The 19,150-nt window shown below is 34.9% G+C and overlaps 1 protein-coding gene across 2 annotated transcripts in view; it reads left to right on the forward strand.

Moving 5' to 3' along the window:
• The first annotated feature begins 7,854 nt into the window (after positions 1 to 7,854).
• Positions 7,855 to 19,150, forward strand: part of kiss1ra (KISS1 receptor a) — a 29,500-nt gene continuing 18,204 nt past the window's right edge. Inside the window, exons 1-2 of one of the 2 annotated variants that reach the window (XR_012388205.1) lie at positions 7,855 to 8,335; positions 10,314 to 10,438. Coding sequence is in view for 1 of the 2 variants with exons in the window: in NM_001105679.2 (NP_001099149.2) it covers positions 8,110 to 8,335; positions 10,314 to 10,438 (351 nt within the window). In the remaining variant the exon portion in view is untranslated. The remainder of the gene's footprint in view (positions 8,336 to 10,313; positions 10,439 to 19,150) is intronic. The other variant, NM_001105679.2, reaches the window with a different exon arrangement.

Here is a 19,150-nt window from a genome sequence, read left to right on the forward strand (position 1 = left end):
GGCTAATTTGTATGATCACATTTAGTATATTTACTCATCCCCCAATGAGGGGTTGGGTTAGGATTGGGGACATGTTTCCGTTTAAAAAACCATATGTTTTCATACGAATGAGATCATATGAGTACACTTCACTCGAATTGCCTCCACATTCAGCCTCATCTTAGTCCAACAGTGGCCAGTGAGTAATTCCTCCATTTATCCAACACATCTATGATCCAGTTGTGCAGTACTATTTCTGGAAAATGTTTTAGCTTTGAAGCCATCTATATGCAGACAGCATACACTGAAATATCGACAAAATTAATGTAGCAGAATACACTTTTTATAAATTAACATTTTAAATAGCCTTTAGGAACTTGGTGTGTTTGCTTCAGTTGCTTCATGCAAATGATGTTTGTCATCCTATCAGTGCCAACACATAAGGCTGCTCTAAAATGAAAAAAAAAAAAAAAGTTGTGGAGCATCAATTACTTTCCCCCTTTCAGTTTTCTTAATTGTTTTGTCTCATGAACCATGACCAGAGGCTTCCAGAAATTACAAATTGAAAACAAACCAATTTTATGTAAAGTCTAATAGCTAAGAAACTACCTTCCAACATCTGTACCAATCCAGGTGATGCTGGTGTTGGATGGAGTGCAATGTTTGAGCAATGGCACTAAACCGAATCTCTGTATTTTCACAGCTGTTATATCCCCTGGCACATACTAGAATCTATTCCACTGGCAGTACGCAACCATTGACAAAGAAAAGGTCAGAGCACTGCTCTTTCGCACAAAGGTTAAGAATAATAACTAAAAATCCTTTTCACAAAATATAGTGTATGGTAATTAGATTTTGAAGAGTGCTTTAGCTACATTTCCAGCCCAAGGCCTTCTCCTCTGTATGTCTACATGGCATCATATATTTATATTTTTGATTGTCTTCTTTGCTGCGGGGCATACATATTTCATTACAGGATTTCTAAACACTATATCGATGCTGTCCAACCGTCGGCAGTTTTCATGGTCAAGTATCTACAAATAATACTCAACATGCCTGTGGTGAAACAGATATAATGTCCAGCGTGGCTGTGGAATTATGGCCTCCCAGAAGCACAGCGAACATGGCCCGTGGACCTGACACTTCTGAACACATCTGAACACATCTGAATGCTGAGCTGCAGGAGTCTCCAGAGATTCAGAGAACGCCAGCGGCAGAATACAAATTTATGGTTTCTGTGACCTTCAAAACCAGCAGACAGGCATACTAAGTTTTGAAGCCTCAATGTTCAGTTAAACCTTTAGGCTCAAATGTTTAGTGGAAGAGCGATCAGAGTACGACTGGTTGCATGAATGATTCATTTAGTTTCAATGTGTATCTGGGTGAGTTAAAAGACTCGTTAACAAAACACATAGGAAATCGGTAGAAATGAAAGCATCGTTCAGGTGTCTACTCTCCCGGTAGACATCAGGGAAGCAATTTTTTTTAAATGCTGCTTTAAGAAACACTCAGCATTTTTTTGGAAATAGTTAAATTTTTAAGCAATGCATGATATTATTGCTCCTGCTTTAGCCATGGTATGGAGTAAAATTTCTTGATTATTACACTGGCAAGAATATAGTACCAATTTAGCATTATTGAGCTTGAAACCAGCTACTTTTAATTTTATGTCAAAAACAGCAAAATTTCGAGCAAGAAGCTAATGGTCTAATCGGATTCAATGATTTATGCTAAGCTAAGCTAAGCTAAAAGTGCTCCTGCCAGACCCGGAAATGGGCTAAATGGATTTAAAAATTGTAAAACTCAGATGTTTAACCCTAAGGGGTTTGTAAAATGAACCTATTTTCAAAAGAGTTGAATGTTCATTAAATCATTTTATTTTAGGATTGATTTTACCTGACTACTAATTTTGCAGGGGGTAGCATGGTGGCTCAGTGGTCACCTCACAGCTGGTGGGTTTCCTCTGGGTGCTCTAATTTGCCCCACAGTCAAAAGACATGCCCTATAAGTGAATTGGGTAAGCACAACTGGCCTTAATGTATGTGTGTGTGTGTGTGTGTGTGTGTGTGTGTGTGTGTGTGTGTGTGTGTGTGTGTGTGTGTGTGTGTGTGTGTGTGAATGCAAAAGTGTGATGTTTTCCTATACTGAGTTGCTGTTGGAAGGGCATCCGCTGCGTAAAACACATGCCACAATAAGTGGTGGTTCATTCTGCTGTGGCGACTCCTGATGAATAAGGGACTAAGTTGAGGGAAAATTGATTAATTAATTAATTAATTTTACTTGGTCCTAATTTGCTTTTTTATGCCGTAATTCAAATAATAATAATTCAAATAAACTGAGTAATTGTAAAATCAAATAATTGTATTATTTGACATGTATCTGTGTGTTTATTCATGCTTCATTTTCTGTTGTGTAGCTTGCTTTTAAAGCATTTTGAGAAAGCAAAATTTAAATACACAATGCAAATGAAATGTATTATTGTTGTTGTAATTGTGAGCATACACAATTAAAAGATTAAAACATACACAATTAAACCTTTTACATGCAGTTTCAACTTATTGACAGATTATATCTTTTTACATATAAGCTGTACATATCTTTTTACCTGCTTCGAATGTTCACTTGATTAAATGGGCATTATCAGTGATGATCAGGTGATAGATATGGGCCAATAGGGGCCTTCTGCACCTACTGCACAGAAGGCTGGTATTATCCATCCACCTGATTAATCAGCTATACTAATAGAGAAGACTCCAGTTCCAGATCTGTTTTACATTACTGTGACGGTTGGGTTTAGGGTTGGAGTAGGGGTAGATGTTAATAAAATATAGTTAATTGGATATTTAATAAATAATAAATAACTCTTGTTAACCTCCAGCCACAGACGTATGTGATCTATAGCTGCTTATCCATGTGAATGGACAACAGCCTTCTGAGCCTAACCAGTAGGTGCAGAAGGCCCTTACTGGCCCCCTATTTATCAGCTGATAACCACTGATAACACCTATTCAATCCAGTAATAACATTCAAATTGGCTGATCATCACATAAAAACACAAGTAAACAAATTGTAATAAATCATAAAATGCATTAATAAAAAAAAAACACATTAATTATTATTTTTTGATATTTAAATCAAACCAAAATGAGAGATGAGTGCTATCTTATGATGATTCTACAAAGTCATCTCTATGCCTGTTTAACCTTATTTCTTTACTTTTACAGACACAATTGCATAATTTTATTTTAGGAGTGGAAGTGGCATTTAAAGATGATTAATGACTTTTGTAAGAGATTATTGTTATTTTTTTACGTTGTTGAGTCATCTGGTTCAACTAAATGGTAAACACCTTAAACAAATCGTTGATCCCATTAACTTCTCTCCTCCTCGATGCTGGTGAACAATGTTTTTACAAAGTTTTTCCATGTTGTTTTCCACTATAAGTGATCAGCTGAACCAATAACTTTAAAAAGTGAGTAATCCTGTTGCCTTTAAAAAGAAAAGTTGATTTTAATTAAAGTTTCTATTGATTGTAGCTTTGAACATTTAAGTTGTCTTAAACAATTTTTTATAGTTATGCACATACTGTAGTTTACTTGCACATTTACTTAATCATTTTAAGACAACAAATTAGCTCTTTTTTTTTAAATGATGTTAATTTATTGCTTTAAAAGTAGTAGGATTACTCACTTTTTAAAATAAAAAGTCTTTTTATTTTTTGTAAATTTTACCATTGCTTGTTAGTTACTAAGTATGGTTTATTTATAAACTAATTTTGAGAGGATGACATGCTAATGATTGATCACGGCTGGTACTGCATTATCCAACTCATGATTCACCAATCAGACGATTCCTAAGCCACAATTAATACCCTAAGTTTCATATAACAGCCATCTTCACTTGTGAAGAATCCCCCCTTCCACCCCTACTCCTCCTTCTTTCCTAGGTGGCACGGTGGCCCAGTGGTTAGCACTGTTGCCTCACAGCAAGAACGTCACTGGTTCTAGAACTTACCAAGCCAGCCAACGTTTCTGTACGGAGTTTACATGGTCTCACTGTGCTCACGTGGGTTTCCCCCAGGTTCCCCGGTTTCTTTCCAGTTTCTTCCCACCATCCAAAAACATGCAACTTAGCTAATTGACTTGATAATTGAATTGATCCAAATCGGCACCATAGACGTGCTCCTAGTAACTAGTTGTCTCTTAAGAACAATCACTCTCTGTTCATTAGCTACTACAGCAGGGGAGTTCTTAAGATCTACCTGAGCTCAAACTCTCCTTTAGTCTTGCAAACGGGAGGGATTCCGGGGCTCGAGGGTCTTATGAGCTCAGGGCTCTTTCCCAGGACAGCATGCCAAATAAGCTTTATAATCACTTATCAGCTAAGTGTGAACTCTTGAAACAAATGTGTGTGCTACTGTTTTTGTTAAAAATGGTCTAAAAAATTTAATTTTACGATGAATATTTTTATTTAAAAAAAAAATACAAATTGATAAAATATCAAATGCTCAACTCTGAGGTTCACCTGCAGGCAGCATACATTCCTGCCTACTGAACTGCTGCATGTAAGAGATATTGCAATCATCTGGCCATATCAACCGTGGCCACATGCATCAGGAAATGACAATTCCGAAAGCAAACCAATCTAATCTGAAGTCTAAGCTAAGTGACTACCTTCTACCATCTGTGCCAGTTGAACTGCTAGATGGAGAAATGAAACATAGTGTTTATACAATACCACTAAACAGTGTTGCTGGATTTCCACAGCTGTTATCCTCCCAGGCACATACTAGATTAGATTCACATTCACGAATTCCGAAGGGCCTTATAAATATATATATCAATGATATATATAAATATATATCATTTATTTACTATTATTTTTTTTCATGATTTAATACATGAACTAATGCTCAAGTTCAGACCAGTTTACAGTTAAAGAATTAACTGAAAATAAACTGGAAAAATTTGAGTTTTCATGTTCTTTGTGTTAGCTTTTTTAATGTAGTGAACTTACAGTATTTGACTAATCTGCTGTCTCTATTATGGTTAGTTAATAGATAATCTATCTATAATCTGCTGTCTCTTATTTACTTGGACACCAATATTAAAATTAAAGCCATTATTTATCAATAAACCCTTTAAACAACTTGATGAAAATTCATCAAATTTAAAGTGATTATTATTTTTAAATAAAAAATAAAAAGACATGTTTCATTTTAGGATAGAATCCTGGCGTGTTCAAATGTTAAAGATATGACACAGGGCTTCTCATCCTGACTTTGCCCTCCTTTAGAGTTTGCCTTGGTCAGACTGTGTTGACCACTGATGTTGACCTGTGGCACATCTTGAAGGCAGTGAGTATAGAATGACATCTTGACCTCTCACAGTTCACTGAAAATGCCTGAGCTGGTTTTGTGATTACCATTTACTGAGTGATACAGAGGTAAATAGGCCTGCCTGGTACTTCTTATGTACTCTTACAATTTTTTTTACTCGCATAAGTGGTTCTGTGGAGAGCTTTTAACATCCAGGGGAACCTTTTAGTTTCACAAAAGGTTCTTTAACTTGGAAAAGTTCTTTAGATTATGAAATTGTTCTACACATACATAATATATAAACTTCTCACTTATTTCATAATTGTGAAAATAGTTTTTCATTCTTTCTTTCTTTCTTTCTTTCTTTCTTTCTTTCTTTCTTTCTTTCTTTCTTTCTTTCTTTCTTTCTTTCTTTCTTTCTTTCACCTTCTCTGATAACTGCACACCTTTTCACCCCAACCAATTAGGATTAAGCATTCACCATCACCACATTAACTAATATTAAAGATATAGTTCAACCACAAATGAAAATGTGCTCACTCTTTACTCAAACTCAAGTGGTTTCAAACCTTTAGGAGTTTATACTCTACTGAACACAAAAAGAAGACATTTTGAAGAAAGCTGAAAACCATTGACTTTCATAGTTAAAAAAAACAAATACTGTTAAAGTCAATGGTTACAGCCCAGTATGCATTTTTGTTATGCTAATAATGTCCAATAGATGTCTAATAGATGTCTAAACATAGTCGTCATGGCTAAAACAAGGCTAAATTTGGGATGTCAGTGAAAATCTAATAGACGTCTAAGAATAGGCCAAAATTAAATAAACAGAAATGAAGGACTAGACATACTGTATAAAGTCTGTTTAATCTGTCTATTTGACGAATATTGTAGTTTTGGGCTATTCTCATCTATTAGATTTTCACTTACAGTGCAAATTTAGCTTTGTTTTAGCCAAGCTGTGTATGTTCAGATGTCTATTAAACAAAATTGTTTGCTGGGAGGATTTAAGCTTTTTTTTATTTTCTGTTCAACAAAACAAAGAAAGTTCAACAGGTTTGGAACAAGTCATTGGTGTATAAATTATGACAGAATATTTAGATTTGCATAAACATCCCTTTATCCGATCAAAAACAATGAGTAATTGTTGTAGAGGTATTTTACATTTTTAGTTCATGTTAACTGACATTTTACTCTAAATCAGAGATGCCCAAACTAGAGCTAGCAGGCCCAAGTTGGGCCCAACCTTAGATTCTGCCTGCTATCCCATTTGAGAAGAGAGGGAGAATGATGGGGATGGTTTTGAGATTGTCAATTCAAATTTAATGCAACCATTTAATGCAACCTTTTGTTTGTTATATTGTTAAAAGCTAAGTAAAATAAATGTTACAATTAAATGGTGTAAATTCATCAGATTTTGTTTAAATGTACATACTTTCACCCGACAATGCAGAGACTTCAGTGAGCAAATTAATTCTTTGGGATTATTTATGGTTTTATTGGAAAAAGTTATCATTAAAAAAAATAAAGTTTACATACATTACAGTTTAAAGTAATGTTTTCTGTTTAATTTGAAATATTAGAAAAAAAATGGGATATTACCCATGTTAACCCATGGTAAATTTACTTTCGGCCCACAGCTCTCAACAATGTTTGGTGTTTGGCCCTTCATACTAAAAAGTTTGGGCACCCCTGCTCTATATATAGCTTTGAAGTAAAATTTTACACTTTACTCCTAATCTATTCAGTGCAACAGCATTTATTTTTTTCATATTTCAAATATATACACTGCATTTTTGTTTGATTATTATTAACCAATGTTATTATATATATTATATTATATAATATATTATAATATTAATATTATATTATATTAATATTATATTATTAAGTTTGATTATTATTAACCAATGTCAGCCATGCATTAAACGGTAGAGATGATTCATTTATTAATATATATATTTTTTTTAATAGAGGGAGCTTTTAATCTCTAAGTCAGTTCAGTGCTCAGACGGACCCCTGTGCTCTTATCTGAGCAGTAACTGTGTGATTCAACCATGATTGGTGGGCTTATTCTCAACACCTTAGGTTGGTCTGATTGAATTGCACATTCATAGTTTCAATATGCTTCGATTTGCAGCAAAGAGCACACATATAAACCATTTTCAAAGGAATAAAGTAACAGGAGCCCAACAAAAGGACCCTATATAGCAATTTGCCTTGATGTGTATAGTGAACAGTCCCAAGAAGCAGTAATTGCATATGTCCATGCTGTGGCCAATAACTTGTAGGTTAGAATTATGTGTTGTAGTAGACCAAATTGATCACTCTGATTGCACAGGTTTTTGTATCTTTAGGCTATGTGTATATTGCAGGGTAAATAACACATTTATATTTTACTCTCTCTGCGCACGGAGCAGTGGAATGAGAAAGAGAGAGGGAGAGAGAGACCTAAAATTGTTGCTAGGCGACCTGACATCAGTTCTTCATTCTACAATCATTGCGTAGCCCACGTGTGTCGAGACTCTGTATAAAGCCAATGGGAGCCAATCCACTCTGCCTTTGAGTGGATGCTGTTCGCAGGGCTCCTTTTTTAAAGAGCTGAAGAGAAGTCAAATTACGGCGATCGTCTCTCTCGAAAGACGCATCAACCTGTGCAATTTTTTCAGTGTGAGACTTAAGAACACACAACACATTAGATTCAGATGAAGATCAAGTTTTGTGGATTAGTGGGCATGAGGATTTTGACACCGCAGGAATAAAAAAGACACTTTTTTTGTGTTGTTTGTAAGCTTTTTTTGCTATCTGAAATCATGTTTTCTGGTGAAGACTGGAATTCTAGTGAGCTTCTGAATGGCTCTTTCAGAAACTCTTCTATGGAGGATTCGGAGGACGGGGAGCACCCGTTCCTGACAGATGCATGGCTTGTGCCGCTCTTTTTCTCTCTCATCATGCTAGTGGGGCTGATCGGAAACTCACTGGTGATTTATGTCATCTCCAAACACAGACAGATGAGGACGGCTACTAACTTTTACATAGGTGAGTCTGAGCCAAACCTTTTACTAAATCACAATGTTTATTTCTGAAAATTACATTAAGAACATTTTTAAAATAGTGGAAAAAAGAAGAAATAATAATAATAATATTTAATAAAAAGAAACATTTGAATTTTAATTTAGTTTCTTTTGTATGTTTTTATTTTTGTGCATATTGTTTTTAATCATATTATCAATCAGTTTTAATCATATTAACTATAGATGAACAGTTTAATTAGTATTCTAACTGCTCTATGAAGCACTTTGAGGTTCTTTTTATGTCTAAAAAGTGCTATGCTTTCATTAATATTAATGCTCACACTTTACAATAATGTTTTCACTAACTAACGTGAACTAAGTATGAACACTACTGTAGAGCATTTATTTATCATAGTTCAACATTTACTAATGCCTTATTAAAAGCCAAAGCCATGCTTGTTAACATTAGTTAATGCACTGTAATTCAACATAACTGTATTTTAATTAACTAACATTAATAATCATGAACAAATACAGTAATGAATGTATTGTTCAGTGTTTGTTCATCACTGTAAAAATTATGTCTGCAAAAACAATCTGTCTGGGTTGAATTTGAACAAATCAAATGTAGTAATGTTCAACTTGATTTGTTTGTTTAAATTCAGCTCAAAAAATTGTTTACAACCACTTAACTTAAACAAATCTTTACAGATTTTTTTAGTGATGTTAGTAAAAACATCAGCTAACATTAAAATATTTGACCTCATTGTAAAGTGTTACCATATTATCAGTGATAATATTAATAAACTATTAGTACTATTAAACTAATTATTAGCACTTTATCTTTCCTTTTAGTGAGTTTATATTCAGACAGTACACTGAGTTCAGTCTAAAGTACTGCAGTGACAGAAATAAATTGTGCTTCAACCTCTTAATGACTAAATATGATGGATTAGCCACAGGATGTTGTGCTGACATGTAATTGTATGAATTATTGCATTCCCTTAAGGAACACTGCACAAGGACCTCTTAAGACAGATTGCACGGTTAGGAAATGCCATAAAATTGGAACTTAAATGACTTACTACTAGAAAAAAAAATCTCTGAAATATTTTTTTTGCATTTAAGTTGTATTACATTTGATTGTATTTGTACTTTTAGTTGGGTTTTTTTGCATACAGTGATTTTTTTTGATGAGCATGACAGAAAATGAAGTCAAATTGAAGGGATAGTTCACCTAAAATGAAAATTCGGCAAAACTAGCATTTCTTTTAGTTTTGTTGAACCCAAAAAATAGATATTTTGTGGTGGTTAGCACTGTCGCCTCACAGAAAGAATGTCACTGGTTCAAGTCCTGGATGGGTCAGTTGTCATTTCTGTGTGGAGTTTGCATGTTCTCCCCATGTTGGTGTGGGTTTCTTCTGGGTGCTCCGGTTTCCCCCACAAGTCCAAAGACATGTCGGTGAATTGAATAAACTAAATTGGCCGTAATGTATGTGTGTGAAGGAGTGTGTATGGATGTTTCCTAGTACTGGGTTGCAGCTGGAAGGGCATCCGCTGTATAAAACATATGTTGGTGGTTCATTCCTCTGTCGTGACCCCTGATGAATAAAGGGACTAAGCTGAAGAAAAATGAATGAATGAAAACATGTATCATTAACCTGCAAAATGATATCATTAACCTAACAAAAATGTTAAGTCTCAATGGTTACATGCTTCAACATGCTTCAAAATATCTTCTTTTGTGTTCAACAGAACATAAAAACTGATTAGTGAGTAAATGATAGGAGAACTGCTATTTTTGGGTGAACTATCCCTTTAACATTCTGTGGCTCAGTCTGATTTTCCAGGTTTCTGCTTCTATTTTATTCCCTTTATTTTATACACTGCATATCTGCCTGCATTTTATCTCACACCCCCATAAGATAACAGTGATATGCACACCTCACATCACACATTCAAAAGAAATGGATTGTTTTTCACATGTATATTTAATTCCTCAGCTAACTTGGCTGCCACCGACATCATTTTTCTGCTGTGCTGTGTGCCGTTCACCGCCACCCTCTACCCTCTGCCCGGCTGGATATTTGGGGACTTCATGTGCAAATTTGTTGCTTTTCTTCAACAGGTAATAATAGAACCTCAGGGAACAAAACTGCACAAGAAGCATCGTTTCAAAATAAGATACTGTATGTCTTTGCTGTGTCATCTAAGAATGTTTTTGAGGACAAAACCAGTGACTGCAAGTAGAAATTATAGGAGGAATAAATGTGCAAAGATCAATGATGATAGGATTCTGCACTTCAATAATGTATCCAACAGTGGCACTCAGCACCAATAAATGGATTTGATCATTGATTAGGATCTAACACTCTCGGTTTTAGTTATATTTGTGGTACAGGGAACCCAGATCACGTTTTCATGTCTGGCTCATTTGATGCAATTGTTGTAGAACTTGGTGTATTTGTTTTTAATTAGTTTGTTTTTCATTAAACTACATTACTATCATAAGCATGTGACCGCACCAATCATGCTCAGATCTTCATCAAAACAATGGATCTGAGGACACCTGAAATAGGTGGTCTTAGCCTGATTGAAAGTAAAAAAGCAATCCAACCCAATGAAATAAAGAACCATGCGGTACAGCAATTCATAATGGGAAACGAGCTGTATGAAATGAGTCTTCTCTGCGCATAGCAGGAATCCCGTCCCAATGGAGCCTTGATTTCCACTTTAACACATACACAGATACAGCTGTGGAAAAAAAAATAGACCACCTTTTTCTGGATTTTAGAATTAATCGTTTTTATTATTATTATTATTCATATTTATATATATTTTTAGTTTTAGTTTTTTACACAACTGTTTATATTTCTTCCAACAGTTAATGTTAAAAATTAATTTTATAGCATTTATTTTTCATACAATAACAAATATTTGCTTTCAGACATGTTTAAATACATTTTAAAACAACACATTACAAATGTTTTATCTTCAGAAGAGTTAAAAAAAACAATTTTGACTGAATAAGCCTGATGTTCTGTCACATCAAATCAAAACAACTGTTATCTGGACTATTTTCTGAAAACTAAATCTACAATATATTATTTTCATTTGAAATGCTGAAAAAATATTACCAGTTCTTTATACAATAAAACAAATATAACTATTTAACTGAATCCCATACCTAATAAATCCAAGAAATCCTGAGAAACAGAATTTTCAAGTGGCCTCTTATTTTCTTCTATGGCTGTTTTTATATGTGTTTGTGTGCGTTTGTGCTATAGAGTATGCGCATGTCATTACAGCTCCAGATAAAGCCACAATAAGCCTGCAGAGCAAGCTTGTCAGTCTATTTTGATGGATTATGCAGGTTCACTCGAAGCAATGACAGGACAGTTTACTCATATGTATGTGCATATTACTCATATGTACTCGCATAAACACATTTTGCTGTGTTTTGAAATGTTGCAATGAGAAAATGAACCAAAGCAAGAAGCAAATGTCCCTGTACAAATGCCAATGAGCCAATCTAAAACACTTGGCAAATATATATGCACATTGTGACATCACTATATGCTGATAAAAAGAATTTCTCATATTAATTAACATTCATGACCAAATGTTTACCTTCTCCAGTGCAGAAGTAATTGGGTTTTGTGGCATTACATTGTTAAAACATTTGCTAATATACTTTCATTCATTCATTTTTCTTCAGCTTAAACCTTTTATTCATCAGGGGTTGTCACAGCGGAATGAACCGACAACTTATCCAAAATATGTTTTACACACCTTACAGTACTGGGAAACATCCATACACACTTTTTCACATACATATATTACGGCCAATTTAGCTCATTCATTCATTCATTTTCTTTTCAGATTAGTCCCTTTATTAATCAGGGGTCGCCACAGCGGAATGAACGGCCAACTTAACCAGCTCATGTTTTATGCAGCGGATGCCCTTCCAGCTGCAATCCATCACTGGGAAAACTATGGCCAATTTACTTTATTTAATACACTAATACAACATGTCTTTGGACTGTGGGCGAAACAGGAGCATTCCCACATAAATGCCAACTGACCCAGCTGGGACTCGAATCAGTGACCTTGCAGTGAGGTGACAGTGCTAACCACTGAGCCACCGTGTTGCCTGCTCATATCCCTAAATAAACAAATAAAAATAAATAAAAATAAAAACGGATATGTCTTGAATTGTTTATGAATTGAATAGTTCCTTTAGTATTATTTCCTTATATTCCACAATCAAAACATGCCAGACAAACATTTTCTGACCATTTGGTTGAAATAATTTCTGGGTCTCTGATTAAACAATTTTTTTTATTTTTTTATTTTATTTTAAAACAAAATTTTAAAACAAAACAATAACAAACCTGAACTAAAAACATTACTACTCACACAATATCAACTAGTGGTCATACTTTTCTTTGCTAAACACATTTTTTTTTTTTTGCAGTTCTTTGCACAATATGTTATGCAGCTCACTTCCATTATGAGTCTTATGTAACGAATGTTGCGATAAAAAAATGTAATGCCTGCTTCTGTAAACACTTTTTTATCTTGCATTTGCTTTTGGAACCACTATTGGTTCAGATCAGAAAGTGGCACATTATTTATTGAGCATTCAGGGCCACGCTCCAGATTTCATTTCCGAACTGCCAGGATACATGCAATAATCAATGAGATAAAACACTGCTTGACTCATATTTATCAGAATAAACTAAATTGCTTTTTTAAATATAATATTTATATTGTAAATCACTGCACATTCAGTGTTGTACAAGTTGTATAATTGACTGAACATATCAAACGAGCCTGGTTTGGTGGCATTCTTTCACCCTTTTCATCTTTCTTTACACTAAAACCTTCACATAAACACTGAACAATTTCTAATTGTTTCCAAAAAAATAACAAGATATTATGGTTAAGCTACTTTAAAAGGATACTTCACTCACATATAAAAATGTACTCCATATAATCATTGTGATGTTAATCCAATAATATTCAATATAGTTTTTTAGACCACAAAAGTAGTGAAAAGCAAATGTACAAGGCATAGTAACATGGTAAGTCTTGAGGTATATACTGTAGTTTGGGTGGAAAAAAACATTCATAATAAAGTTGTTCTACACTCAAAAAATGAAGCTTGCTGTTTGTTCAAACTACCTATTTAAAAGATTAGCTGAAACAACACAATTAGTTTGTTTTTAAACATTTTCAGATGTTAAAAATAGTATTGAAATCTCTCCCATTTTAGGGCCCACCGCAACATGACCTAGGAGTGCAGTTTCCCTGCCCACCAAATTGATTGATAGCTGCTTTTAACATGTCTCCAGAGTTACGCATACTGTATAAGCAAATCCACAAGACAGGATATGCGCAAAGCAACTGGAATTAAATGATCTGTTCAGCACCTCAAGAATGAGTTTACAAGTTTAAAATGTTTTTATAACTATGCGAGTTTATAATAAAGAGAGTAAAATCCCAATTAGTACAATTATAAAATAAGACGCTTCAATCCCGGTTTGTGGACTTAAATCAGGTTTACAATCTCTATGAGAGTGTGCTCGCTGCAGAGCCACTTGGGTGGAGCTTACCTCAAATGAGGGAGAGCTTGAGCTCCAGCTCATATTTCGATAAGCTGTTTTAATGCAAACACCTACCCTGCCGTTAACCCCAACCCACAGTGTCATCACTTATAAAAGAGGTGCAGCAAGGAGGAGCTGGAGCTTACAGGGCCATAAACCAACCTATCCTACAAATCCTACACGACCGTAATAGTTTAAGGTGTTTACATGTTTACATTCGGAGAGCCGCATTTACAGCCGACCTTTCAGTCTATAATATTGTAACATAATATTGTAGTTATATTAACATACTGTAAACTTAGTAACGAAATAATTTTGACTAAGGTCTGTTTTTAAAAACTGAAAGAGTACTGCTGATGAATTAAACTAACTTTGCCATCTAAATGAACAAAAAAAAGGCACTGATCACATACACTTAGCAAATCTAGAGACATGACAATCAACCCAAACTGGAGCCGTGTCTTTTTTAAAAGGAGACAAGCGGCAAATGTGGATTTCCCTATTTCAAGATGCGAAAAGCTCTCAAGTAAAGATGGTCCATACAAACGTATTTCTGTCACGTGTCACGTGCACTGTAGTCCACACATGAGTCCAGCTGTGCTCATGTAGCAGGAAAATGAAAATGAAACCTTCATTGCAGCACATTAAGAAACGCAACACTGACGACCCGTGTCTCCAAATTCTTGTTCTTCCATTCGTTTTGGCAGCACAACGTGTCGTCTCTCTGCCGTCTGAACACTTTTACAGATCTTTGAAGCTACCATGCATATTAATGAAGTTGCACCGCATACACAATAGAGCACGCTGATTGGTTTGAAACAAGTCTTTCTCATGAATTAATGCTGCACACTCAGAAACGTCACGATGCACTCGCAGGTACAGACATCCAGTCTCCACACTGGAATACACACAAGTATCTAATCGCCGTGACCCAGCTTAAAAAATTAGTTTCAAACCAGAAGAATGAGTTTGCTCAAAATAACGCAAAAACAACCAATTTTCACTTTTTTTGTGTAAGATATGTGCCCAAATAGTCTTTATAGCAGCATGAGGCACATATTTGACTAGCAACATATAAAAAAAAATGTGTTTTGGTGTTTTGTGATCCTTTAAGCTACCCCTTGCTAGAGCTCAGCTCTGCCCATGTGGCTCTGCAGTGAGTGCACCTGGGGTCTCATGTACGAAGACTTGCGTGGAAATCTTACTAAAACATTGCGTACGCACAAAGCTGTAAATGTGCGTACGCAGAAAAAAATTCAGATGTATGAAACACTGCGTACGCCGAATCTCACGCATATTCTTTTGTACATCCGAATGAACGTGAAACTGAGCGCAACATGCACGAGCGCAAAACCCCTCCCTGCCTCCTCCCCCGTATGAATATGCTAATGACTATGCTAATGGAAAACCCAACGAAAAAGCAATGGCAAAATCAAACAAAAAGAGAAACTTTGAACAGAATGTGAATTGGAGGTGCTGCTTTCGGAGGTAGACCGGAGAAAAGCGGTGTTATTTGCAAGTTTGTTCTCCGGAATTAACAACAAAAGAAAAAAATAGAGTGAGAGAGTTTAGCTGGTACGGTTAACACAGTTGGGTCTGAACATCGCACTGAGTGCATTTAAAAAAGAAATAGTGTGGTTTATATCTGTAAAGTGTTGCAGTACTTTTAGCAGTCTCAGTGGCGCACCTCATAAGAAGCATGTGATCATGTACTGACACGTTCTAGCATAAACTCGGCTCGAATCCAGCGTCTGATGAACTCTTTCTTCTTTTTTTCCCCGCTACATATCAGATTTTGCCCACTATTTATCACGAGAAAGACAAGTAGGAATCATCAATAAGTTTGTGCATCATATTTTATTTGCACATTTATTGAATGGAAATGTTTCTGATTCACGCATGCAAATTCATCTTCAGATAGTGTCTTTATAGCAATGTGCGTGCGGTAGATTGCTCAGATTACATTGGGAAAACAGGCGACCGCTGCAAATTGTGCTTTAATGTTTAGCTGGTCAACTGTATGGTATGGAAATCTTACATACCTACTATATGAACCCGTCTCATACAGCTGCCATTGCAAGGATCAGACACGTTGTAGAGAAGAATTTAACACAACTGCCTCTAGGAGTCGCCAATGGAAATAAAACAGACACGCACAAAAAAATGTGCGTACGCCTGCCAGAAAGCTGCCGTGAAGGTGCGCACATTCCCACGTTCAGTTCATTGTTAGTAAATCCAAACGTGAGCGATTCTGAGCGTGAAACCTGGCGTACGCAAAGTTTTTGTGCGTACGCAGCGTTGATACATGAGGCCCCTGGTCTCTATGGCTCTGACACGCACGTGGGAATAGTGGGTGGGGAGAACCAGCTTATTTGCATTAAAAGCACAGGCAACAAAAACAGCTACAATGTCCCAACAGCTCAAATTTCCAATAAACATAAAGGTACATTACATAATCTGATGGGTATTTTGAGCTTACGCTTTACACAGACTTTCTAGAGACACAAAAGGCTTATCTTAAATCTTGAAAAATAAAACAGGTGCTTTTTAAGTTAACTTGATCAATTTGCATTGGGAAGACATGAAGAGATTGTTTGGAACCCAGCATTTTTTTTACAGTTTATGCAGCTCATCTCTAAAAGTTTATTAGTATACTCTTAAAAATATGAATAAAAGCAGACTTGCGCATTGGACAGTTTAGCCACAGCAGGCACTGCAACTCCACCACAGACTGACCTGGGTTCAAACTCCATTGTCTCTAGAGAAAGACAAATGCCTTTGATATTAAACCTTTGTTGTTAAATAATATTTAACTCCACATATTCAGTCAGTTCACAAAAAGCAAATATTGTAAATTTAAAATTCCGTTTTTGTGTGAAAAACATTTTTTTCCTTTGCCTTCCTTTTCCCTCCTTCTTAAACTGTTCTTTTGTGTTCAAAAAGAAAAAAAAATCCATTTATTTTCCATTTTGGCTTTTTGGGCACAGTATCTTTTTAAAACGGTAGCTTAGCATGACAGCCTACAGCTCCAAAGCATTCCCAACAACAGTGAAAGGTTTTTCTGCAGCAAAACATAAAAGACTACAATCCTCTGTGAATGCAAACAGTTCCCTTTATAACACCCATAGAATATACATCAAAAGAAGAAAAAAAACCTCACTGAATACACATGCTCTAAGGAAAATTACGATTTTGCTTAAAAATATATTTTTACATTTCAGTGTAGAAGCAGGATCAAATTGTTTTTGTGTGTCATTTCAACATTATGAATCACCCCTCATTTCGTGTAGATAATAGAAGATGTGAGTCAATCTTCATTCACTGCCTCATGAGAGACTGCGTCATCAGTTGGGGAAAGTAGGACACATATGTTTAACAAAAGTGAGCATTAAAACATAAGATTAGAAAAAAAGAGAGTAAACCAAAGGGATATGCAGCCTTCAAACATACTGTATGAGTGGTTCTTCATTTCAACTTCAATACTTTGAAGTATATTTGCTTTGCATTGTGAGACAAAAAGAGAAAAAAAAAATTCTACTCTTCATTTGCAAGTCTTCATACATGAGTTGCATTACCACTTTACAATAAGATGTTATTAGTTATTATTGCATTAGTTTACATGAATTAACAAGAACAAATCTGTTAAGCATTACTTAATCTTTGTTAATGTTAACCAAACATATTGTTATGCATTTTGCGTTAGTTAATGTGTTGGTTAACATGAACTAATGATGAACAATGAAATTCGTTCATCAAAAAGTTTATGTTCAGCTATTTCATGTTTAAGGGACAACCTATTCTTTACCATAAAAGTGAAATTACTGAACCCAGACAAAGGTGCCTGGAAAAAATGCTCATTTTAGAACAAAATTTCAGATGGGACTTTTTTGCATCTGAACTCTTCATTTGTTTATGTTAACATTCTAATGTATCGCTCTGCATTAACAGCTTAATGTTTACTTGACCTAATGTATTCTAAGTGAATTAGATGGCATGATATAACAATGAACAACATATATAAATATAATTTGTAAGTTTGGTTTTAGTTAATTCATTAGTTAACATAAACAAATAATAAACTATTTAATGATAGGTAATAATGAACTTTTTTTCACTGCAATTTAATTTCTCTAATTGGCTGATTATTTTTTTAGGAGTTGCATCAACTTTATTTTTCTAGTTTTAGCAACTTCATTTTTCAGATTCTCATGACTTATTTTTTTTCTAGTTGGCTTAATATTTCTATTTACTGAAGCATATTTTCAAACTTACTTTTTTCATTCATTCATTTTCTTTTCGGCTTAGTTCCTTTATTAATCTGGGGTCGCCACAGCGGATTGAACCACCAACATATCCGGCATATGTTTTTACGCAGTGGATGCCCTTTCAACTGAATACATCATTTTTACTGCAACTTGTATTTTATTTAACTTAAACATTTTAGTTGACGCAAGTTTCTACTTTTCATGGCTTAATTGTTCTAGTTTTCATAACATAATTTTTTAGTTGCTGGAACTATTTCTCTCATAACTTAATATTTCAAGTTGGGGCAACTTAAATTTTCTAATTCTCAAAACTTAATTTTTCTAGTTTACGCAAGTGAAAGGTTCTGTGTAGTGCATTGAAATCTGCATTTTTTATTCAATGATTGATGTAATCTCAGCTGAAAAACAGAGAGGGTGGAACATAGAGTAGCTCTTCCCCTTTAAAAAATAGCAAATAGCGTATTTTTTTTATCACTGCTCGGCCAGTGAGAGTGGTTGAGCTCAAGCGCATCAAATGAAAAACAAATAAGGAGGGCATGGGGCATGTCAGATACTAGAGAGCAATTGATTGGTCAATATTTGATGAGAAACTGAAGTATGAGATGACGTGAAAATAATGGTGATCCATTTAGGCGGAAGTGACAAACTACAAGCTTTACATGTTTATATCGGTTTTATATATTCTATCACTACTGATACAAACATCTAAAAATCTTATTTTTATTTCACTGAAGTTTTAAAGTTACTATTGAGAAACATTATGTAAGGCTAAACAAATTCATTTTTGACCATTAGCATGTTAACCAATGCACTAACATGTTTATGTATGTTTGGTTAACATTTACAAAGATTAAAGGTGCAGTATGTAAGTTTAAAACCCAGTGGTTGAAGTAGGTATTGCATTCCTGGATCAAAACACATGCAAGCGCAGGTTGCCAGACTGATGTGAGTGTGACTGACTATCAA

The sequence above is a fragment of the Danio rerio genome, chromosome 2 (assembly GCF_049306965.1).
Source record: "Danio rerio strain Tuebingen ecotype United States chromosome 2, GRCz12tu, whole genome shotgun sequence".
NCBI lineage: Eukaryota > Metazoa > Chordata > Actinopteri > Cypriniformes > Danionidae > Danio > Danio rerio.